The sequence below is a fragment of the Perognathus longimembris genome, chromosome 1 (assembly GCF_023159225.1).
Source record: "Perognathus longimembris pacificus isolate PPM17 chromosome 1, ASM2315922v1, whole genome shotgun sequence".
Lineage (NCBI taxonomy): Eukaryota > Metazoa > Chordata > Mammalia > Rodentia > Heteromyidae > Perognathus > Perognathus longimembris.
This window is the reverse complement of record NC_063161.1, coordinates 135,894,915-135,919,655: the sequence shown is the minus strand read 5'-3', so window position 1 is coordinate 135,919,655 and position 24,741 is coordinate 135,894,915. Positions and strand designations below refer to the sequence as shown.

The following is a 24,741-nucleotide window of genomic DNA, read 5'->3' as shown; positions in this document are numbered from 1 at the left end:
GGTTCTCTAGTAGGCTTGCTTACCAGTCTTAACTATCTGAAGACACAGACCCAGAAACACAGAGAACAAAGGGCTCTGTGATCTCCATGCTTAACCATTGCCCCAGCCTGTTTCCCAAGTACCGCGGGCCTGTGTCTCCTATTTGTTCACCTATCAGTACTTTTTCACACAGAAAAATATATTTTCCTCATTGCAGATCTATTCTTCCATCTACTGAGGGGAGGCTTTATCAAAGGGGATCACACAAGCCACCTCCGCCTCACCTTGCTATACTAACTTTCTGTCCAGTTTATCACTAAGTCAAATGAATAACTCAAAGGTGATGACTAGGACATTGGGAGATGACAGGTCTTTAATGCAATCTTTTCTGTTCTTGACAGTAAGGTCTCATCTCAATATTTCCCCACCTCTTTCATCTCTACTCCTTCCCTTTTCCAATTTAAAATACTGCTGTCTGCTATTCAATGCTGATGAAAGTTATGGCAAGGCAAGGAGAGTTAATGACTGTAGATTGCTTTAAATTGAAAATGCATCTATGTCGAACACCACCTTGACAGCCGAGTGCTTCCCTGGGAATAGCCTAAGTCATTAAGTTTAATATTTAAGCTAAGCAGGAGGTCAGAGGAAACCTACCTAGGTAGTACTTTCTGGAAATCTGAAGAAACATAAAGCTGTATTCATGTCATTGTAGAATGTAAAGTAGAATTGGGCATGAAGAAAGGGAAGCCAACCTCATTTCAGAAAGGCTTCACCTCCTTCTACTTTATAACCAGAATAAATTCATACATTCATTTATTCATTCACTTACCCATCATCCATCCCTCAGCAAGTATGTAGTAATCTCCTATGCACCAGCCTGCATGCCCCATGCTGTGAGAGAAAAGATGAATACAGGGCTCACAGGCAAGGAGAGAGACCTGCAAACAAGCCCCTGTGCCAGGCTTCCACATGGGCAATAGAGGAAAAATAGAAGGTAGAGCAGTAAAACAAATAAGAGCACAATTAGCTCAGTTGAAGCACAGAGAGCTTCCTGGAGGAGGTGAAACCTTGCAGGGGAAAGGATCCTCCATGCAAAATATGGGCAAGATATGGAGGCATGAAATTATAAGCAATTAAATTTACCTCCGCATTCCAATGACACTGCACCCCATTGTGCCTGTCACAGGAACCCCAAAACTCTATGTAGCCACCTTCCTTGACCCAGTGGGGTTTGTAGCCATCGCTGGAACCACTGTAAATTACAGGCCTCTAACTTTCTCTGCATTCTTCCTGGTGACCTCTTTAGTTCCTCCTCAAAGGACGGGACATATTTTCTAGCTTTCATACGAAATACAATCTGGAATAAGAGACCCTAGGAGGGTTGACTCCCAGCTCACTAGAGTCAAGAATTTCCACTTTGCCAAAGGACCTGAAGTTTACCTGCAAGGGATACATTCACTCTGTTGTGTGTGCTTTTGATTTCTGACCATTCAACATCTAGATTCACATGGGGAAGTGTGAAGGGGGCTTACACAAACCATTAGGTGGCCCTCAAAACAGATCTTTAAAGGGAAAAAAAATGCTGACTACTATGTATCCCCACTGGCATTTCGGGGTCCTGTATGGGCAGATTGGGACCTAAAAATTCCCAAATCAGGCTCTCCATTCCTCAGTATCAACACCAAGCTAAAGCTGTTTCTCTATAAATGACTCAAGTCTGAATTCTGACCCAAGGAAACCTGATCCAGCAAGTGTCCCATTCACCAATTACCAATAAGTCAGTAAACAGATCTCACAGAAATAAAGGCCTCCTCTTTTACTTGAAAAATACTTTGGCATGAATGACCCCTGTGACCACATACTTCCAATCTTTCTTGCTTTTCTCTCCTGGGTTAAATTCAGTGAACTTGTGAATATTTATGCAATTGCTATGTACTATGCAACTGGAAGGTTTGAGTACTCCTCAAATCCGACTCCTCCCCATCGATTCCCCAGGCAATACCCAGGCCCTGCAGATGGCAGGGTGACGAAATCAGGACATAGACGTGGTAGAAGACTGCCATCTAGTGGTGTGTCTCTGAAGTGAGCTATTGTAAAATAACCAGAATAGTCAGGATTTGTCCCTCGCCAATGTCTTTTAACCAAATCTAAGAAGGTGAGAAATAGCCTAGATCTGTTCTCCTAAGTTTCTAAGGACACTTCCCCACATGGGAGGTGAGAGTTGAATTTCAGAGCATTTGGGGAAGGAAGGGAGCTTATGAAAGAATCTTAGGCCCTTCTATGGGTGGCTTCCTGCAACATCTTAGCCCAGGACTAGTCAGCCAGGAGTCTCACATTTGCTTCTTCCCTTTACCATTCTAACCAATGTAACTTCAGGTCTAGTGTTATGGGAGTGTGGTCCCTAAAAATGCATTGAGCTCCTGAAGTCAGTACCTCAAAGTGTGATCTCATTTGTATACAGAATCCTGGCAGATGTGATTGCTAATGCTACTTGATACTATAGTAGGATAGGCTGCAAATACAGTATTACCAGTGTCCTTACAAAACTACTACCATGGAATAATAGAGGTGCACACAAAGAACATGACCTTTGATGGCGAAGGCAGAGATGGCATTTACCTAGTGGCAAGTGAAGTTGTTAATCAGCTTTCCATTGCTATAATCAATTATCTGAACAGAGCAACTTAGTGAGGGGGAAAAAAAAGGTTGATCTTGACTCACAGTTTTGGAGGTTTCCATCTCATTCTTTGGGGCCTCTGGCAAGGCAACACATCAAGATGGGGAACGCACAGCAATGCAAAGTTGCTCACTTTATATCTAGGATGAAGGGGGAAAAAGGAAGGCACTATGGTCCTACCATACCATTCAAAAATCAATTACCACAATACCACCCACCTCGAATAGATTCCAGCACCTCCCCCATAGTGGCAAGCCAGAGGACTAAGTTTTTAATACATGGATCTTGGGGGGGGGGGGATTCAGAATCATGTGGCATTTCTTCTGCCATGAACATTCACTCCCCTCTTTCTAGAACATCTAGTTCATGTCTCCTACTTCCTGAGATTTTTGGTTCAAGTGTTACTTCCCTAATGAAGATTTCCTGTTGTGCAAACTCTCCTAGCACCTCCTCCGGGAACACTGACTGCAGACACCTTTATAGATCTGGACCTACTTAATAAGTTGGTTAATGTTCTTCTCTCCAACAAAACTGTAATATCCGTGACACAGGACCTCAAAGAAGTTACCTGCATTAGGAAAATATTGAAATTTGGTCCCCTGCCAATGGGTCACTCACCTAGTACAAGCCCAAGAAACATTGTTAAGAAATCAAATGGATGTTGACAGTATCCTCTGTGCATGTGTACCTACACAGTTCTGCTAGAGTTTTCAGGCATACCTAAAGCAGGCCAGGACTATCATTGCTGCTATTTTTGTGCCTACTATGCATGAGGCCTCATTTCTTTACTATCCTATCTCATTGAATCTTTGAAAGTAGGCTGAGTTCCCAATAGTTCCCTTGTCTTATGAAGGAGCAGCAACTCTGATAATTAATTCTGCCTGAGGTCACACAGTGGTTAGACAGAAAAACTTTGATTTAAAATTACATACTTCAAAACTCCTATTAAACACCACCCCAGAATTACAAGAGGAAGTCAGTTAGTCATCTTTTTCCTAATCCTTTTAAATATTCATGATGAACATAAAAGACCAAAGGACTAGAGTCATATTGCTTATGAAACTACATTTTCTCAATGGCATAACTCTTATTTCTCCAATCCCTATGCTTTATTCACCATGGTAAATTCCACTCTCTGGCAGGAAGCCTAGCATCGAGGAGGTGCTCCATTGATATTTGTTGAATGTATTTAAACTTGAGGCACATTTCTTCAACTACAAAGGAGATAAAGCACATGTAGCCAGGGTCAACTTTCTGCTTCAGAGAAAGCAAATAAGGAAGTAGGAAAGGCACAAGGCACCAGTAGATAACACCTCTAATCCTAACTACTTTAGGGAGGCTGAAATGTGAGGATTGCAATTAGAAGCCAGCTCAGGCAGGAAATCTATGAGATTCCAATTAATCACCAAAAGGCTGGAACTGCAGATATGACTTAAATGGTAGAGTATCGGCCTTGATCAAAAAAACTAAGGGACAGTGCCCAGGCCTTTAGTTCAAGCCCCAGTACCAGCACAACACAAAAAGTAGGGATGGGAAAAGGAGAAAGGATATAAACATTGGGGACCTACTGTGTGCTGCCACTAGTTTACATGCTTTGTAAGTATTTTAAGCTCAGGATTGAGTGGCTCCAGGGACTATATTGTGGCCAATGTTGGTACAATTAGATGTGAAAAATAGTTTCCACTAGCACCCCCTAAAGAAGAAAACTTGCAACTGGAGGTCAGGGCTGCCCAGTGAGCTCTGCAATGGCCTTATACCTCACTCAATCTATTCTCCTGGCTGGAAAAAGAAAGCTGAACTGGAGCCTCAAATCTCATCACTTCCTTTTCTATCAGTTCTTTTTACCCATGACCATCTCACAGCTCTTCACCGGAAAATCCTTGAGGGGGGAAAAATAATGTCTTGCTGACAGAAGTGCTTCTGGTTTGTTTCTTCCATATCAATCCATCAACCTGGTCCATTACTGCAGTGAATTCCTACAGTCTGCTCCACAGTGACAAACCGCAACAACCCACAATGCTTTCCATGCCTGAGAATAATGGCTGGGGAAAAATGGAACACAACGGCGCTGACTCCCTTGCTACTGCCGGACCACATAGTGTATGAGATGGAGAACAATGGGGAACTCAAGTTCACACTGGCCGTACCTCTAGAGAATGTTTCATCCCTCACAGCTCAGGAATAAGACTACCATCTGTACACAATAAGTGATTGAACCAAGTAGCTTCATCTTCCTGAAGATGCCGATATGTGTCTCCTTCTATGATGCACATCTGTAGATACTCCTGTCTCTTGAAACAGTCACATGCAGCAGATAATACAAGTGCAATTAGTGTCACATTTCACAGTTGAGAACACTGAGGCTGGAAGAGTGATAGCTTCCCTAAAGGCTTCGGCTGAAGCTAGAACAAAGCATATTTAATTCCCATGCTCTCTTACTGCCTCTTACTAACAAACTACACCACAGAGAAGAACAAGCTCACTAAGAATTTCTATCCTGGTGGCTCCTTTCAAAGAAGTGACCATCAAGAAAGTACCTAATGAAAGACAGGGAAAGTGCCTGATAGACACAGAATCACCATTGTCTGGGGCCTCACAGCTCTGAACTGAAGGAGCCCAGCTTCATGCTGGTTCAGGCCTTGGAGCTGTGTGAAGCAGAATGTAAGGGTATCCAAGGAGCATTTGTGAAGTAGACACATGTACTCTCTCCCTGGCTGCTCTGTCAGATATTCTGTCTTGGAGATTCTGGCTTTAAGCCTGTCACCAGTGACTCAAACCTGTAATCCTAGCTGAGGATCACAGTTCAAAGCCAGCCCAGGCAGAAAAGTCTATTAGACTCTTATCTCTAATTATATCACCACAGCCAGGAAGTAGAGTTGTGGCTCAAGTGGTAGAGTACCAGCCTTGAGAAAAACAAACTAAGGGACAGCATCCAGGGAAAAAACTCAGGCCAGGAGTTCAAGCCTCAGTACTAGCACACATGCACCAAAAAAGAAAAACTACTACACAGCAAATAGAAATAAAATTAGAAACAATAACTATGATAATACCTTATATTGACTATACTCAACTGCAATCTTCATAAAAATGAACAGCATATGTATTATTCCCCTTTGGGGATGGGGGAAATAACATGGAGCTTCTCCAGGGCCTGGAGTCTGGGAAGTTCTTTGTGCTCTGGAAAGATCAGAATAGCTGGTGGCATTTAGCACTGATTTTATACTTCTCATAATACAATTTCAGCTGATCCCTTTAGAACTGCAAATGTAAAAGATTTGTGCTGAAGCTACACGTTATTCATTTCTCTGAGGAACTGGAAAGCAATCAAATAGATAAGATGGAAGGAAACATGTTCCCAATACACTACTTGCTTGGCTGAGGGAGTTCATTTAATACCTGTGATCAACTTTAATATATATATATGTATATGTATATATGCCATTGATACATATTTAATATATATCAATGGGTTATTATTTATTAAATTTTATTAAATTAAGTATTATTTAAAATGGCCAGCTTAATGAAAAAGTGCCCTGTGGCTCAACTGTGTGGCTATAATGTGGTGACCTTCAGTCTGACCTTTTGGTTGAACCAAAGAACACAGTACCTTGCTAGTATTTTTTAAAGCCAGGGAGTGTTTTTACCCTTCAGTTTGATTTAGTGGCTTGAGCTTCCCCCAAGTCCCTTTGAACTGTGCTACTCTTAGACCACATTTATTTCTCATGCATTTGAGAGTAATTGATGTGCTGCCCTTAAATGAAGAAGGAACTCTGCGATTAATCTTCAACGAAAAGAAGAAATCTAGAGGAGGTAAAGTGGGGAATTGAAGTCTCTGGCGATCACTGTCAATCTCAACACACACACACACACACACACACACACACGAGATTCTCTGAGCACACTACAACAGATAGGCCAACATACTCTGCAGTTCACAGAGAGCCAGCAGGCACCATACAACAAAGGCAGAGCAAAGCAACAGAGCTACAAGCCTTGTGTTCTTGGTACTTGTGTGTCCTGGAACAACTCCAAAATTTACAATTGTGTTTATTTCTTAGGAATAGGGCAGTGCCCCCAAGCGATCCATGCATGTAATCCTGTGTGACAACTTAAAGTGAGTGGATCCTACATTCCCCAAAAAGCTTCTGCAAGGTGGTCATCTGGCCTCTCCTCCAAGAGAATCGCCCCACCCTGTGACCTGTCCTTAGACTTAGCGCTTGATGAGCCCTGGCCCTCCATTCACTCAGTTATTGAACATCTATTTAGAGACACACCCCCCCCCCCCCAAGGAATGACTAAGGGTGTGGTCCTGACTTACTTAGGGTTTATCTTCTCCTGGGGAGAAAAGGAGGAAATGAGAAGACAACATCATTCCGGTGGTTCGCAATGGAAAATCTCCAATGAGTTGGAGAGAAGGGAGAGAGCTGTCGCTCCGTTGTTGGCCCCTTTCTACTAGGTAGCCTCCAGCTCCACACTCCCCTCCCCTCCCTTCCGTGCCCTTTCCCCTCCTCTTTCCTCTCGGGACTGACCTCCACCTCCTCTCTCCAGAAGCCAACATCTCCCTTCCCCATGCCCACGAGCCTACGAGCCGGAGTGGCTCAACTGTCTCATGGAGCCCACGCCTCGCGCGCCACGCGCCCTTCGCGCGCTCCCTCTCCATCTCCGCGCGCCCTACGTGCCCCACGCGCCCCAGTTCTCTCTTCTCGGATCCTGTGACCCACTGCCAGCCGTTGCGCCCCCGCCCCCTCGCCCCCGTTTCAACCATGGGAAACGAAGCCAGTTACCCAAAGGAGATGTGCTCTCACTTTGACCATGACGAACTCAAACGTCTGGGCATGAGCTTCAAGAAGATCGACGTGGACAAGTCGGGCGCGCTGAGCGTGGAGGAGTTCATGTCGCTGCCCCAGCTGAAGCAGAACCCGCTGGTGCAGCGGGTGATCGACATCTTCGACACGGACGGCAACGGCGAGGTGGACTTTCGCGAGTTCATCCTGGGCGCCTCGCAGTTCAGCGTCAAGGGCGCGGAGGAGGACAAGCTGAGGTTCGCCTTCCGCATCTATGACATGGACAAAGACGGCTACATCTCCAACGGGGAGCTCTTCCAGGTGCTGAAGATGATGGTGGGCGACAACCTCAAGGACTGGCAGCTGCAGCAGCTCGTGGACAAAACCATCATTGTCCTGGATAAGGATGGCGATGGGAAAATCTCTTTTGAGGAGTTCTGCAATGTCGTCAGAGGCCTGGAGGTCCACAAGAAGTTGGTAGTGGTCGTGTGAGCATTGTTTTTTGTTTGTTTGTTTGTTCGTTTTGTTTTTTAAGACCACAGCCCACCAGCAACTTTTGCTTTCTTTTCTCTCTCCTCTTTCTCTCTTCTGTGTCTTTTCTCCTGTCTCTGTGTCTCTGTCTCTGTCTCTCTCTGTCTCTCTCTCTCCACCCCCCCATCCTATCTCTCTCTCAAGATCTGCTCAAGACCTTCAACAAAATGGTCTCTCTCAGCAAGCCAGAAGTGTTTTTCTTAGCCAAGCATTGTTCCAGGCTGGTGTTCATTAATCCAATGTTATTAATCATTTTCCCGAATGGGGAAGAGCAAGATAGAAGAAAGAAAAGTGGGGAAAGGGAAAGAAAGTATTCTTATAAGTGTCTTATTCTTTGTTTTCATTCAGAGACCAAGTTCCAGAGAACTTTGAAAGCTCACAAAGGAAATGAGAACATCGGTATACTGGCCCTTCTTCCTCCTGAAAGTGTACACAACAGGACACTGTAGAGTTTGTACCCAGTGTTGGGTGAACTGTTTACATTTGTTTGTGACATTCAGTTGTCTTGGAGAGGTTGCTAACATCCAAGTGTAGCAACGAACACAAATATATTTATTTTTGGCTGAACATCTTTTCATCACTGCAGGCAACAAAGCCCATCTTTTCCTGTAAGAGGCTACGAGCTCTCTTCCCCACACTAATCTGGAACTCCTTCAGCAAGTTTACAGGATAGAAGTCTGCTTGTGAGGCCTCTGTCTCATTGTTCCACAAGCACACACCCCAGAGAAATTTTGGGGCTCACGTGAGAAATGTTAAGCCAGAGTCAAGTGTCCAGCCCACCTGTCAACCTTAGTGGTAGAGGATTTTCAGCATTGACCACTCACTCTAGTACTAGCAGGAACACCCAGGCAAATCAGAAGCTTCCCAGACCTTCCTAGAAAGTGCTGGCTCCTCCAGCACTCAGCCCCAACACAGTGGGAAGGAATAGGAAAGTTAAAGTCCATCTTCCCAGAAGGCAAATACTCAGATGGCAGCGGACTCTCCCCAGGATGCTGGAGTGGTAGTGTTCCTGTTGCTCACTCAGTCTTGCAGCCATTAGCAATCCTGTCCTCTATCACAGAGATGAAAGCTGACAGCACTAGTTAAGCTTGGTTGTGAAAAATCATCCCAATATCTAAGAATCTTAGATCTCTCTTATCAGGAAGCTTTTCCTTCTACCATTCAACCAAGAGTTCCTCCCTCCCTAGTAGACCTATGCCCAGGGCTAGGCTGGATCCTATTGGTTTCAATGAGATTCAACATGTGGACCTGCCTTCCCAACTCTGTGTTATGTTGGTAGTCTGAGATTAGTCCTGGTGGGAGGGGCACAGGACAAAAAATAACAACCAGCTTTTAGCTCTGTTTTGTTGTGGAGAATCCATTTACCAAGGAAAACACATCTGCGTGCACCCTGAATATTATCATTTCTCTGAAGTCACATCCTCAGAGCACACGCTGTCCTCAGAGGAGCAAGGCTGGCCATAGTCCCCATGGCTGCTACTTCACAGGACCCTTCCCCATATAAACAATGAAATACACTCCTCCCCTAGAACCTAGCCAAAGCCTACCACTCAGGTGATTTTTCTTGGGATAAGATCTATTCTACTGGAGCAACTGTTATCATTTGAGGCAGCTGGCAACTAGTGAAGAGCCAAAGAAAAAAGAGAGGTGAAATAAAAATCCACAAATATAGGGGGATGAGAATGTGGCCTAGAGTGTTTGCCTAGCATGCACGAAGCACTGGGTTCGATTCCTCATCACCACAAAAACAAAAAAGACCAGAAGAAGCCAGGGACAGTGCTCAGGCCCTGAGTTCAAGCCACAGGACTGGCAAAAAAAAAATAAATCCACAAATACAATCACTGGTATTACAACCATCTACTAAGGGACCCAACCACACTTTCTGTATCACAGAGTAAGTAGGAACCCTGTAGGATAGGAATTCCTCTTCCTTTCATTCCTGCTCAGTTCTTTAAAAATGCATTAGCAATGAAGTATTCCCAACTCTATGCTGATGTGAATCATAACACAGTGTGTGATAATTAATACAATGCAAAGACACAAACACACCTGGTCGTGGATTCAGTTATAATAGGGTTGTTAGCAGAGTGACTTAGTGTGTACACATGAGCAACTTATTGAGCTTCTCTGTTTTTACCTAATTAAAATACACATCCATTCCAAGGTTATTTTGAAGATCTCACACCATGGAAATAGGTAAAACACAATATGTTCATTGTACTCATTCTCTTCCTTTAGCCCTACCTAAACCTCTACAAAGGAGACATGAGACCTCACAGATGCTTAGCTACACCCACTCCAAATTAGCTGAACATTTGTGTGATCCTAGACAAAAGGAAACAAAGGAAACCACATCAAAGTCCTCCCCAGCCCCTCGTGGGCAGGAAGGACAATAGACATTTTGTGAACTACAGAACATGTAAAAGAATTCTTCCCGCCGGCCTCTGACTTTGTGAGGAAATTTGAACGTGATGAAAGTGATTGTGTGTCATACCAGCCAGGAGCCTCTCTTATATTATTTATATACCTTGCAACGGACACTTTAAAATATGGAAACTTGGAAATTATTACCAAGGGTATGTAATATGTTGGATTTCATATTCAAATGCAACAAGGGAAAAAAATTGGTTGCTAAAATATCTGCAATTAAGTTAATTGCTCCGTCTAAGAGCACCACAGCAGACTTTGTGGTAATGACCTTGAACTAAAGTCATGTGTCTGGTTTTAGCACTGAGTAGATTGAACCAGATACTTGGGGGACTGGAATCACATTTCCTTCCAAGTTAGTGAGTTGTTGTTGTTTTTATTATAAAACTGATGTACAGAGAGGTTACAGTTTCATACGTTAGGCATTGGATACATTTCTTGTACTGTTTGTTACCTTGTCCCTCATACCCCCTACAAGTTAGTGTGTTTTGAGAGTCCCGCCCCCTCTTGGTTGGTAGCCATTTGCTAACAAATTTCTAAGCAACTTCTTGTGGTGATAATAAGAGTTAACATTTATTGAGCAATTGTCCCATAACTTTTTATATGACTTTTGTTGTGTCATTTAATCATCACAACAACCTTGTGAAGTGGAGCCATCATCTTGACTTTATAGACGATACCATAAAAAGACCCAGAATCCTCCCCAAGGTCATACAGCTGGGAAATGACAAAGCAAGGCCCTGGATTATGTTTTCTGACAAGTTCTGAGCTTCATTTCTACCTCTTTATTTTTTTATAGCTCCTGTTTTTTACCTGTCTCATATTCTATTATTAATGTAACCAGGTCAAGCCTCAGTTCTCACAAAAAAAAAAAAGAGGAAACTAAGGGCAAAAGAACTGAGTTGCTTGTCATGGAGCAAGTAGCCTTCGCCTCTCTGGTTTTATGCATTGCAAGAAACAGATATATTAGGCAAGACAGTTTTAAACCTGCTGCCACCTTCAGATCATCATAAGAAACAGGTGACTGACAGTATTTAGATTGAGCTGATAACAGCCTCGCTGTGCTCTGAGGCTATAGAGATTAGTAACAATATGTTGTTATGGATCTGCTTTAATGGATTATATCTGCTCTCTGCCATATGTTGCAATCTCCAAGCCACTAGACTATCCTTTAGAAACAGACGGGGAAAATATGGCCTCAGCACAGTTGGTTTATATTCTGTCTATCATTCTTTAGAAACATCCTTGAGGGGGGAAATCTTCCAGAAATGACAGAGGGGAAAAAATTGCAAATTCCATTCTTCACTTCTGCTACTGATTCTCTGTTAGAATGTACAGTAGGAGATCTGGCTGTGGCATTTTATCTATAGTACATGAAACAAGAACATGGAGGCTCAGATGCTTTGTAAGTAAGATAGCGTATTATGGTAGAGGAGTGCAGAGGCTAGTCTAAGAGACAGGATTTGTGTGTATGTGAGAGAAGAGAAAAGAAAAGAGTGTGTTGGGAATCGCACACAAGGTCTCACACATACTAGGCAAGCCCTCTACCACTGAATTATGCCCTACATCCTGGCTCTGAACACCTATTAGCTACTGCGCTTATGCTCATGGTCAATGGACTTATAAACAACATATAATATTACCTTTAAGTGAATTAGCTGATTCGTAATGAAAAGCTAACATTACACTGTCACTGCACTAAAGCTGTATAGATTAGCAGACATGATCTGACAGCTCAGAGTTTAAATCTGGGTCACGAATGTGCAATTGTTTTGTTGTGGTTGTAGATGGTGGGTTTACATGGTAGTGGTTCTCATGATGCATTGTAAGCATTTGACAATATTTTTTAAAATAAAAAATTAGATGAATTACTCAATACACACAAAAATATAGGGAGAAGCAACATGTTTACTGGCAAGATTTCTTGATATACATTATATTCTTCTGCATCTTGACCTGTCTTCTAAGAAAGTAGTACTATATAAAGTTTTTCTGAATGCTTGATATTAAAATCCAAAATTAATTTTCCATGTTTGTCCTTCATTCATAGTAATAATGTGATTACATCAAATACTAAATAACTATCATAAGGCCAAGAAGCGTCTAGCAAACAACACCAATGTCTTTCAGCATACCGCTCAAGGACTTGCATAGCATGTTTCCTGAACTATAAAACCGGAGTTATAATGCCTATTTCAACGTAAAACACTTCGGCAAAAGTTGGAGAGCAATAAGTATAAAGTTCCTTCTCTTTCTTCTCTAGGTCTGTTTAATTTTGTGACCTGCCTCAATTCATTATGCCTCTTTGGTTTACTTTATCTGTAATATGCAAGCATCAAATTCGATGATCACCATTTCTCTGGCAGATCTAAATTAATGGAACTCATCATTTTTATCCTTAAATCTACTTTCTTTCAGAGTAGGTCCTTTATAGCTATTCAGTGTTTTCACATATTGCTTCATGTCTCTGCCTCTGTCTCAGTCTCTAGGATACCATGGGGTCGTCTTTACCTAAGGTCTTGGCACAACTCCAGAGATGATTAGGAAATAAAATTAATTTTTGGACAGGAATTATGCTCTGTGGTAGCCTTCAATTGTGCCCAAAATGATTCCTCCACAGTACAGCACAGAAAAGATCACTGCACACACACAAGGAAGAATAGTCTCTAGCTTTCTTTGCATCCCATAAAAAGGAATCTGAGTCAAAAAAAATAAAAATAAAGAAAAGCTATTCAAACAGCAGAGATTGGAGGACTATGGTTCAAAGCCAGTCAAAGGAAAAAGTTATGATAACACCATCTCAAAACACAAGTAAAGTATGGTAGTACACACTATGATTCCAATTATGCAAGTCATGTAAGCAGGAAAATTGTGGCCGAGGCCAACTGGGGGCGGGGGGGAGTGATGCAGGAACCTATGTAAAACTAAGACAAAACAAGGGTGGGAGGCATGGCTCAAATGGTGAGTGCTTACTTAGCAAGCAAAAGGCCTTGAATTCAAATCCAACTACTACTGCCATTAAAAAAAAGAGGATTCATAAAGATGGGGGCACGTGCATTTATGGCCTTTCCTGTTTCGTCACAGACTTTGCAAATGGGCATCAAACATTTCTCTGGACTCTTCGTGTTGCTGTGCATTGGATTCGGCCTCTCCATCTTGACAACCATTGGGGAGCACATCGTATACAGGCTGCTGCTCCCACGAATCAAAAACAAATCCAAGCTTCACTACTGGCTGCACACCAGTCAGGTGAGTGCTGCCAGTCTCTTGCTGTAGCATTCTTCCATGACAGCTTTCCCAGTAGCGGGAGGACCAGAGCCACACGAAGGAAGCCGTATAGCGCTTCCAGTAGGAAAACAGAATTCCCTCTGGTTGTACTCATCCATCTTCCCCTAAAACCAGCGCATCCCTTTCTTTCCTGGAAAGTTCTACTACTGCTCATTATCAACTCAGTAGAACTGTCTGCAACCAGATTTCACTTAAGGGTTACAATAAGAGATGGTATAAAAAATTTTTTTGGTCAAACCCAAAATGGATTATAGTAAGTGTGATCTACATGTACTCCATTTTCTTCTATGTTTTCCTCTGATCTAGAGTTTTGAGGTCCACTGGTACAAAAGGCAAACTTCACAGGAAGATTAAAGCCAGACATTAATGCATATTTTTACAGGGAGACCTGAATCTGTGACAGATCAGCCAGATACACTCCTAGGAAACTGACTCAGGGAGCCAAAACCACAGCCAGAAGGTATTTTCATGCTGGAGTCTAACGAAGAGAGCAGTTTCACCTGACCACATTGAGATGGATGAGCTGTTTCCAGATTCCTCCCTGGGGGAGGGTGCTCCAGCCTCCGGGTGTTCCATGGAAGCCCCACCCTCTCAACCATAGATGGCCACTGTCACTGGCAGTTAACAAGGTGGTTGGTTAACTGCTTTGTTAACTGCTTTCTTTTCCTTTTCTAGATAGATTGCTATATATGGTTACAGCTGAACCTTATGCTTCCTACTTTCTTCTAGGGAAATAGTTGGGCTCCTCTGAGAATTCTGCAGACAAGTGGTCTGTTTCTCTAGATGCTGACATGTTCAAGTCTCAGGAGCTTAGCTTTACTTCTTTGGGTTGCAAAGAAGTTCTGACATTTTTGACTCATTTTTAAAGCAACTGTACAAGGCTTTTTTGTTCCATATGATTTAGACATTTTGTCATCATATGCCATTTTATGATCCAAACTATTTCCAAGCTTTGTATAATATTTCTAGTAGTCAGGTTGTTCCCACCTGTAATCCTAGTTACTCAGGAGACTGAGATATGAAGATCAAAGTTTGAAGCCAGCCCAGGCAGAAAAGCCTGTGAGACTCTTATTTCCAACTTATAACCATCAGAAAACCAGAAGTGGAGCTGTGGCTTAAAGTGGTATAGCACTACCCTACTACAAAAGCTCAGGAACAGTGCCCAGGCCTTGAGTTCAAGCTTCACGACCAACATGCATGAATGCATGCATGCATGTATGTATGTACGTATGTATGTATGTATGTATATGTGTGTGTATGTATGTATGTATATCTATCACTATTTTCTTCTCCAGGAAGAAAGGGAAGGAATAATAGAATCCTTGTTAAGATCTGAGGCTCCATATTGATCTACTTTCAGGCATGCCTGGAAATTTGGTTAAAGAGACCAAGGATTATAGCAAGTCGACACTCCATTAATTCTCCAACAGTACTTTATCCCTCAACCCATATATTTCTAATCATTACTACCTGTGAATCTGTTCTTTCTACCAGAGATTACATAGAGCATTAAACACATCATTTATCGAGGAAAAGCAGCAGCGTTTCAAGACCAAACGTGTGGAAAAAAGGTAAGAAGAGGTTAATGATCACTACTTTTTGTACTTGGCAGAATCAAAGTTTAGTATGAAATGGAGACTGTTACTCAGGAAATTGTGTCTAAATATGTTGGCCTAAGTAGTAGGTGTGTTTCAGGCCTATATTCCCTGTGTGTAACTTCCTCCAACCTACTACACACAATGTCTCACAAACAATTTGTCTTTTTTTTTTTCAGTCAGTTATGGGATTTGGATTCTGGGCCTGGGTGCTGTCCCTGAGCAGTTCAACTGAAGGCTAGTGCTATACCACTTGAGCCACAGCACCACTTCCATTTATCTGGTGGTTAATTAGAGATGAGTCTCATGGACTTTCTTGCCCAGGTTGGCTTTGAACCATGGATCCTCAGATCCCCTTCTGAGTAGCTAGGATTACAGGCATGAGCCACCAGTGCCTGGCTATAGCTGTCTCATTTAAATGGTCCTGTAGAGTATTAAACTTCAGTCTTACGAAATTGTTTCATACAAACCAGATTTGCTTTTTTTTTTTTTTTTGCCAGTCCTGGGGCTTGAACTCAGGGCCTGAGCACTGTCACTGGCTTCTTTTTGCTCAAGACTAGCACTCTACCACTTGAGCCACGGCACCACTTCCAGCTTTTTCTGTATATATGGTACTGAGGAATTGAACCCAGGGCTTCATTTATATGAGGAGAGCACTTTACCACTAGGCCATATTCCCTGCCTGTCTTTTTTTTTCTTCTTAGTAATTCTCAATCACTGGTCATGTCACATTCTTAAGACTGAGGAAAGCTTAAACAAAACACAACCTTAACACTACTGGGGCCAAGAGGGCAACACATTCATTCTCACTACACAATTAGATATCTTCCTCTATGCTGATAATTGACTGAATTATTGACATATAAGTTTAAAGAAAGCCTGGGCGACATTTTGGCCTCTAATATGGAGACAAATGTGTGTGTGTGTGTGTGTGTGTGTGTGTGTGTGTGTGTGTGTGTGTTTGCCAGTCCTGGGGCTTGGACTCAGGGCTTGAGCACTGTCCCTGGCTTCTTTTTGCTTAAGGCTAGCACTTTGCCACTTGAGCCACAGCGCCACTTCTGGCTTTTTCTATATATGTGGTGCTGAGGAACTGAACCTAGGGCTTCATGTATATGAGGCAAGCACTCTTGCCACTAGGCCATATTCCCAGCCCAATGTTGCTTCTTTTTTTATTTAGTATATAGGAAAAAGATGTAGATATTGTAAGAGACTACTTACATAGAAAAATTGAGCTCTGATGCCCTCTATTCATTTACACAAGGCATAAACTGACCAATATCTGAAAGAACTACTGCATGTTTATTATGTTTTATGGGCCTGTTTTAGTTGGGCTTTGCTGTGTGAGAAATCATCTCAATACTTAATACTTTCAACAGTGTGTTGCTTACTAATCCATGGGTTGGCTGCGCAGATTGCTGATCTGACCAAGACCTGACTGATTTTTAGCTAGGCTTATGTGTGCAGCCAGATTGGGAAGAGAGAAGCAGCTGAAGACTATGACTGGCCTGTACTCAGTCCACTAGGAAGGCTGAACATGTGCTCCACAGGGACCCCTACATTCCAACAGGGTTAATGTGAACTTGTTCACATTGTAGCACCAGGGTGTTGAGAGAAGCAGTATGCCAAACCTTCTTAAAAGCTTAGGCTTGGCACTGCTGCCCTTTCTATGAGCCAAACACATTACAGGAACAAGTCCTCATTCAAGGAGAGGTAAGCATCCTTCATAACGCAATGAAGTCACAACGGTGAGAGGGCATGGATAAAAGGAAGAATGAAGATTAGGTCAATTTGCAATGTACCACCAAGCAAAGCAAAACAGAATTATTCTACTAAGCCCTGTGGAGTTTTTGTTTTGGTTTGGTTTTTGGTTTTTGTTTGGGTTTTTTTTGTTTTGTTTTGTTTTGTTTTGCTCTCAACCATGTACCTGCTTCAAGACTTTCTTATCCTTGTCCTTTCTTATCCTTTTGTTCTTGTCCCTCCAGGATCTCTCCTTCTTCTCTCCTGGGCAAGTAAGAGTCCAGGAATAAAATTGATGCCATTATATGGATGGGGTTCCAGGAAAGGGAGAAACGCAAGGATTTAACTGGGTTTCTGTTGTGGTTTGCCCTGTGGTAAACTGCAATAGTGAAAATCCTCCTGCTGCTCCTACTGTCACTCCTCCTTGTCCTCCTCCTCTTCTTCCTCCTCCTTTAATCCCCATGCTACTAGTGTAGAAGGAATCAGCAGGTTTGCTGTTTATGGTTCTAATCTGTTCTCATTACATCCAGCTGTGCAAGTGTATTTGAGAAACAAGGTGGTCCCACTTCTGTACCTGTCTAACAATAGCTTTCTATTGTTATAAGCGGCTATAAGTCTATCCACCTCTCCACAATAGTGACAGGTGGTACTGTGTGAGCCTAAAAGGATGGAAAAATAGTTTCTATTTGACTTATATCATCCTAGCAAGAACCTAGGGGCTTTCTTAGATTTGGAGTTTTGTTTTTCCTTTAGCATCCCCACAGTGAAAAATCACCCACTAAAACCTACAGTTTAGTTCTTATATTGTCCCTCATTCAAATACTAACTCCCAGAAGAGTACTTTGGGATTAAAGATGAGCTCTATAATAATATCTGTCTATATAGAGCCGGACATTTGGATAAACAGATTCTTACTCTTCCTAGGGCAGCATCTTTTCTGCCATAGGATATTGGAAGCCAGTGATGCTTTATTCTTGAACATTCCACCTTCAAAAATGGGCATCTAAGGTTTTTCCCCAAAGAAATGTTATACCTCATTCCATCAGAGGATACCCAATTTCATTTTCAGAGCAACATAAGTCTTGCTAAGACCTTAAATTTGATTTGTGAGTTCAAGATTCTTCATATCCCCCTGGGGCTCCAGCAGGCAGTGACTTTATTTTTATTATTAAGTGACTTTATTTCTCTATTCATACCCAGTTTTTTTTATTGGTCAAGCAAGAAGGGCCCACAGATAAAGAGCAGCACTTTGAGAACTGTAGCATGGAAGTGAATCTTAACTGTCTCTTGTTTTCTAGGTCTAACTTGGGACCCCGCCAGCTCATGGTGTGGAATACTTCCAATCTGAGTCATGACAACCAACGAAAATACATCTTTAGTGACGAGGGAGGACAAAACCAGCTGGGCATCTCAACCCACCAGGACATCCCTCTCCCTCCAAGGAGAAGAGAGCTCCCAGCCTCGCTGGCCACCAATGGGAGGGCGGACCCCCTCAACACACAACGGAACTCAGTGATGCAGGAACTCTCAGAGCTGGAGAAGCAGATTCAGGTGATCCGCCAGGAGCTGCATTTGGCTGTGAGCAGAAAAGCAGAGCTGGAGGAATATCAAAGGACAAATAGGACTTGTGAGTCCTAGGCGATCACACTGCTCTCCTTTCTCAGTTCCTGGCATTGCTGAGCTCTTGAGACACTTTGTAATGCTCTTTTGTAAGGACTGACAGAGATGTGGAGAAACTGAGATCTAGGTCTTCTAGAGGGCAGGTCTGCTCTCCCCAGCCTAACACAGGGCAGCCGCTCTTCCCAAGGCTTACTACCCTGTAGGTCTCCAGAGCAGGAATCTGATTTAGGAGAAAATTCTGTACAAGTGATCTGTGAACAACCAGATAATCTCAGCTCCGATGAACTTTTCCACCTGGTGCCACAGTAATATTTCTGGTTTTTAGCCCTTTCTCTGCACTTCAACAAAAGATATACATATATATATATACATAAAAAAAGAAATTGTTACTCAGATCCGTGTCTTACTGGGTTGGTTTTTAATCCTAATTTAGACCAAGATTATCCAGAGTTTTGGTACAACTTCCCCATCTAGATTTTTGTCTCCCTACATTCTGAACGGGGAGCAGGGTAAAAGCTAGTGAACCTTGGGCCAGAGGAGATATTTAAAAACTAATCACTGAAGAAAGGATTGTTTGGATCAGATAAGAGTCATATTCCTGAGAAGACTCTGGATTGCTGATGCTATCATGGCTAATATTTAGGAGGAACATATTTAGAGGCTACTATGAAAGGGGACAGAGATGTGGTGAGCGAGAACAGATGATGAACAGAATAGGCATTCAAAATGAAGACTGGGCTTTTAGAACAAAAGCCCTAAAACAGAAAGACAATTTGGCTAAGGCATGAATTTGACTATACTTTAATCATCTGCCTTTTTAAAAAAAAGAAACCAGGATGAAAAAGGTAGAGCAAGATTATAACCTTAGGATGAACCTGAAATGCATTGCTTAGGTTTCTAACAGAAGCCATGAGCTGGCACCAGTAGGTCAGAGAAATGTTCGGCACACCACATCCTAGACCATTATCAGCAGTGACTTATCTCTGAGCCTGAGGAATGCCAGAAATGAACCTGAGGCCTGGGATCATCACAAGCTTCACCACTGAGCTGCCCAGTGCTTGGCATACCTGTATAGAAAATCACCACGTCAATCTTCCAACTTCACATACAAAGCCACTCAATCTGAGAAAGTATGAACAGGTTTTGGCCCCTCACATTATCTTCAACCTCCCCCGCTCCCATCTAATGCCCTAGAGACTGATGTAAGTAATCCAGTTTCTCCTCTGCCTAGGCATTTCCTTCCCAGCAAATAACTATGAGGGATTGTGGAAAGAATAGGAAAAGGGGAACTCAACAACTTCAGTCCCCAAAGGTTAGCAAAGGGAAGAATCGCCTAAGGGACTCATTCCTTGCTGATTGCCAGGATCCAACCAGCAACGGGTGGCACAATGATTTGGATATGTGCTCAGCCACCTGTGTTAGTTAACCAGCACCCCTAAGACCCACACAGAGTTGTAAAACATGGCTCTTGCAGTTTGGCTGCCCCAGGCACAGTGATAAGTGAGTTTTTCTCTTCAGCACCCACTGACTGATTCCCTTTCCACATCCCCATTCTGAGTCCAGGTCACAGGAGGGGATGAGCTTTCCCTGTTTATCAAGTACTGCTTCATCTTTCCACCACTCACTTCTCCACATGTCATTGCAAATGTCTGCATTCACAGACTGTGCTGAGCCATGAGCAATCAGAAGTATCTTTCTCAATCACATTTCTCCTCCTGTTTTTAGATATGTCTACATTTCCTCCTAGACCTACCCAGACCCCCCAGAGAAAGACAGCACCCCAAAGCTCTAATTAGGTAACATCTCAGCAATTGGTTTGCAGAGAAAACTGAAGTGCAGGGAAACTCAGAGCTGCTGACTACGGTAGTAAGAGGGCTCTAAAGTTAGACTTCATCAACTTTACAGCATAGATTACCAAGTTCAATGATGAGGGAACAAAAGAGCCCTAGAAATCAGAAAAGGGAAACTTGCTTTGAAATAATCCCCACCCAACACACACACACACACACACACACACACACGACATGCAGCTGCCTTTGGAACATTATACTCCCTAGCCATTGCCACCCATTTACAATTGAGGATGCCCTAGCACCTGCCACCATGCTCTGAGACCCCCTGGATGTCTGTGCTGATATACAGGTGTACCTCAACTCATGTGACAGCCATGCTCCTACCAGTGTACATGGACATTTTTGTAACTTAACTCATATACTGACTGTACTTGAGAAGCTATTTAAGGAAACCTGAAAGTGAATTCTTTTGTAAAGAACCCTTTTGTAATGCAATTAATTATCCCTTAATGTATCTGTTTTGTAAGTTTGGATTTTTGTATATCAGGTTTACCTTAAGCTTCTCTATCTCCTGAGGCATTCTGAGCAATGATGATAACATGACATGCCACCCTGCCTCTCCAGAGTAGCTGACTGGGCTTATTTTCTAAGAAACTATCTGGCCAAAACTGTGGCCAGGAGGCAACAAGCAGCAGCAGAGGGTAAAGGCAGGCTTACTGATATTCAACATTGCTTTAGATGCTTCCATTCCTGGGTAAAGAAAAAGATAATTGCTTGTGGTAAAATGAAGCAATCTTCATGTTAAATAGCACTTCTTTTTTTGTTCCTAAATGGTAGTAGTTGAACAGTGTTTTGCAATTTGTGAAACAGTGTGCTGTGTTTTGTAAAAAGAATTCATGAAAGGGTAGGTCCTTCTTTCTGCAGTTCTACCCGTCCTTCTCAGCTATTCCCTCTGGTTCAAAAGACCTTAGGTGGAAGTTTGTGTTTCAGAAAATTAGAAAGAGCTCAGGGTTCTCCCCTGCCTACTCTGGTGGGCTCCTATTTAACAAGATCAGGAAGGCCCCCAATTCTCTTTCAAGATCTGATTTAGAGAAACCTAGAGCATGGTAAACTGTGTCTCACACTCCAAGCCCACCTCCCAAGGGGGAATTCTTGGCTCCCATAAGAGATGACTGGGTAAGCTACACCAGATAAAGCTACTTGGTTCTTTTTTTTTTTTTTTTTTGCCAGTCCTGGGCTTTGGACTCAGGGCCTGAGCACTGTCCCTGGCTTCTTCCCGCTCAAGGCTAGCACTCTGCCACTTGAGCCACAGCGCCGCTTCTGGCCGTTTTCTGTATATGTGGTGCTGGGGAATCGAACCTAGGGCCTCTTGTATCCGAGGCAGGCACTCTTGCCACTAGGCTATATCCCCAGCCCTACTTGGTTCTTGTAAACAAGAATAATCAGGGTCTCACCACATGTATGGCACAACGTAAAAGAGAAGGGGAAATCTCCAACAAATAAAAACAAGTTGGAAGTATGACTGGGAGGGCCAAGTGAGACAGCCACAGGGACCCAATCAGTTGAGGTCTTTAATATGCCTGAGTGACTCCCATTAGTCATGAATCTTGCTATTTATTGCACAAACTCTCCACTGGAGCTGCTGCTTCCATAACAGCCTGAGAATTGATAAGCTGAGTAAGAGCCAAGCAGAACAGAGCAGTATTACCCAGAACTCGACTTCCCAGTGTTGGTGCTGGGTCCATTACAACCTTGGAGCAAGTGAAGCAATTCCTTGGTGTGGACAAAGGACAAAGGAAAAAGAAAATGACTTCAGAACCTCTTTTCCTTCCAACTCATATTTTGATAGGCAAACCAGAAACTCCAAGTGGTCTTCAAAAAAAAATTTTTTTTGTCATTCAAACCTCACTACCTGCACCTGTTTAGTTAGTCCTTTCTTCCACTCTAGTGCTCCCTCACTTCCTTTTAGTTAATAATCTTTTTGTGAAAATGATGTACTTATAAGTTTTTTTTTAAGGTTTGTGAAAAGTATTTGCATTGTGTCTTCAATGTGTTTGCAGTCGCTCCGCTCCAAGAGCTGAAATGCTGTCTTGTGAGCATGAAGTGAACAGGCTGTTTTGCTCCAGCCACTTTTCTTGTTACAACCCTGTGGATGGACTAGATGTCCTCAGATCTTTTCCATCTTTAGTTTCTATGACTGTGGAATAAATGTTCAGCTAGAAACTTTACTCTCCAGTGTACTGCCAGAATTCTTTGGAGATTCAAATGCTGACAAGGTACCAGCTCCTTCCTCACAGGAGACCCACGGATGAATGCTATGACTGATGCTTGTTTCTTTGTACATGCACAGTGCCAAGAAAGCAGCCAAAGACAGACATTCTAAAACTCTAAAACCTCTGCCCTAACCATGGTCATATAGTAATACATATTTGCTAGCTAGTTTCTTTTTACATGCCAATACCAGACACACAGTTTGCAAAACACAAAAGCTAGCAGGGCCTCTAATCTCAGAAACCTTCTCACAATCTGATCTTTCCCCACCCTTCCTTTCTCTTCTCCCACAATGCCCCTTTAGCCTTTCTGCCCTGTTGCCTTCCATAGGCTCCTCAGCTCCAGAGAGCTGAGAGGGAAGTTGATAGCCACACCTGCACTGGTCCATTTAACTCAATGCTGCAGACACTTAAGTCTCACAAACATACGTGTTTCAGCATCCATTCATTCTGCTTTATGGCCAAGCAAGAATCGGTATAAACGCAGCTGCCCATCAGGCAGGAGTTCTGCAGTTGCTGACAATAGTGGCAGTTTTACCTCCTGGCAAACTTGCCTTCATGAATCTATTACCCGAATGCATTCTTCACACACATTTTTTTATGAAATAGCAAGTCAAATCTCAAAAAAATATGAACACGCCAACCAAACTTTCAACCCACGTTTTTGTACCATTCAGTCTTTCATTTAGGGGGGAGAGTGGCTACTGTGAAGCAGGCAATGAGATTCGTTGCTGGAGAAAGATAAAAAACAGATTTTTATTTCATAGACCCATGGGGCTCAGTTTAATTGGGGGACACTAACTGGCAATACAACATGCTATGTAGCCTGATAAACCTGTGCACATCAAGAACTAAGGTAGCAAACGTGTGTGCGCACACATGCGTGTGAGGACCCACATTAGTGTGTTGTATGGGTACTATGAGTGGGCTGTAGAGACTGGTGAAGGTAACAAGCATCTCAAGAAAAGAAACAGCATGTGGAAAGTTCCAAAGCTGGGAAATCAAGGAAACAGGAACTTCAAATACTTCAGAAACATAGGCATGAAGTGGTGACAAGCTATAAGGAATAGAAGGAAAAAGCACAAGCTAGATTGCTGCATTAATTTGGACTTGTGTTCCCCATGCTATGGGGACCTTACATTTGAGTAGTTTAGGCTGAAGAATAAACTATAGGCAGCATCTTTACCAATGGGCTGGGCAGGCTACTACTCATGTATTTTTGTCTAAGACAGTGAACATAAAAAGTTAACTGATATTTGCAATAACTTGGCCATACTTAACCAGGACAGGCAAGGTAAGAACAGTCAGGGAGAAAAAAAAAACAAAAACACTGGGGGTGCAGATTTCAGGAAAGATGTGTTACTTTTTTCCTCTAGAGTATGAAGTGGACAGAAAGAACATCAAGTTTTCCATACCTTTATTCACAGCAATAAAAGGACTTTATTGAGCACTTAGTAAGTGCCAAGCAATGTGCCAAATATCTCCTATATGCTGATACACTTCATTCTCAAAGTCGTTATTTCATAGATAAGGAAATCAAAGCACAGAGAACTGGAAAAATTTGCTAATAAGTGGCAAAGCCATACCTAGACAAGTCTTGACCTGATAAGAAATAAGTTTACAACAATGCATGTCACAGTAAGCACTCAACAAATGGGAGGGCAAGGGGAAATCTAAAGACTGCTTTGGACCACTATTACTCTGTAACGTACACCAGTACAACTCTCAGTGAACATGGACATAAAAAGCAGTCCTACCCATTCTACTTGGAGTGGAATAATCAAGGGGACATATCCTAGGTTTGTGTTAAATCCTCAGAAAGACTGCAAACTTACTCAGAAAATGCCTTCCCTTCTTTCCTCCCTGATGACAAAACACTACAGTGTGTGGCAGGCGTCTCCATTTAAATAACAGAAAGAAAAGCAAATTTGATTGTCACATTCCAGCTCTGAGTTGGGACCTTATTTCCACATTACCAAAGTAAGAACAAGGCCTGAGATCCCTTCCAGCTCTCAGGTTTACCTCTCGTTCTTTTTG

General features: G+C 42.6%; 2 protein-coding genes across 2 annotated transcripts in view; both read left to right on the top strand.

Annotated features, from left to right (window-relative positions):
• Grin3a (glutamate ionotropic receptor NMDA type subunit 3A) overlaps positions 1-19,185 on the top strand; it is a 138,542-nt gene extending 119,357 nt beyond the window's left edge. The window contains exons 7-9 of the mRNA XM_048338347.1: positions 13,486-13,650; positions 15,184-15,260; positions 18,320-19,185. Of these exons, the coding sequence (XP_048194304.1) occupies positions 13,486-13,650; positions 15,184-15,260; positions 18,320-18,659 (582 nt within the window). The 3' untranslated portion in view covers positions 18,660-19,185. The remainder of the gene's footprint in view (positions 1-13,485; positions 13,651-15,183; positions 15,261-18,319) is intronic.
• Positions 7,420-7,935, top strand: Ppp3r2 (protein phosphatase 3 regulatory subunit B, beta). Its single transcript, XM_048338357.1, has one exon. It carries the CDS (start codon positions 7,423-7,425, stop codon positions 7,933-7,935), a length of 513 nt encoding a protein of 170 aa, XP_048194314.1. The 5' UTR covers positions 7,420-7,422.
• Positions 19,186-24,741: the final 5,556 nt, after the last annotated feature.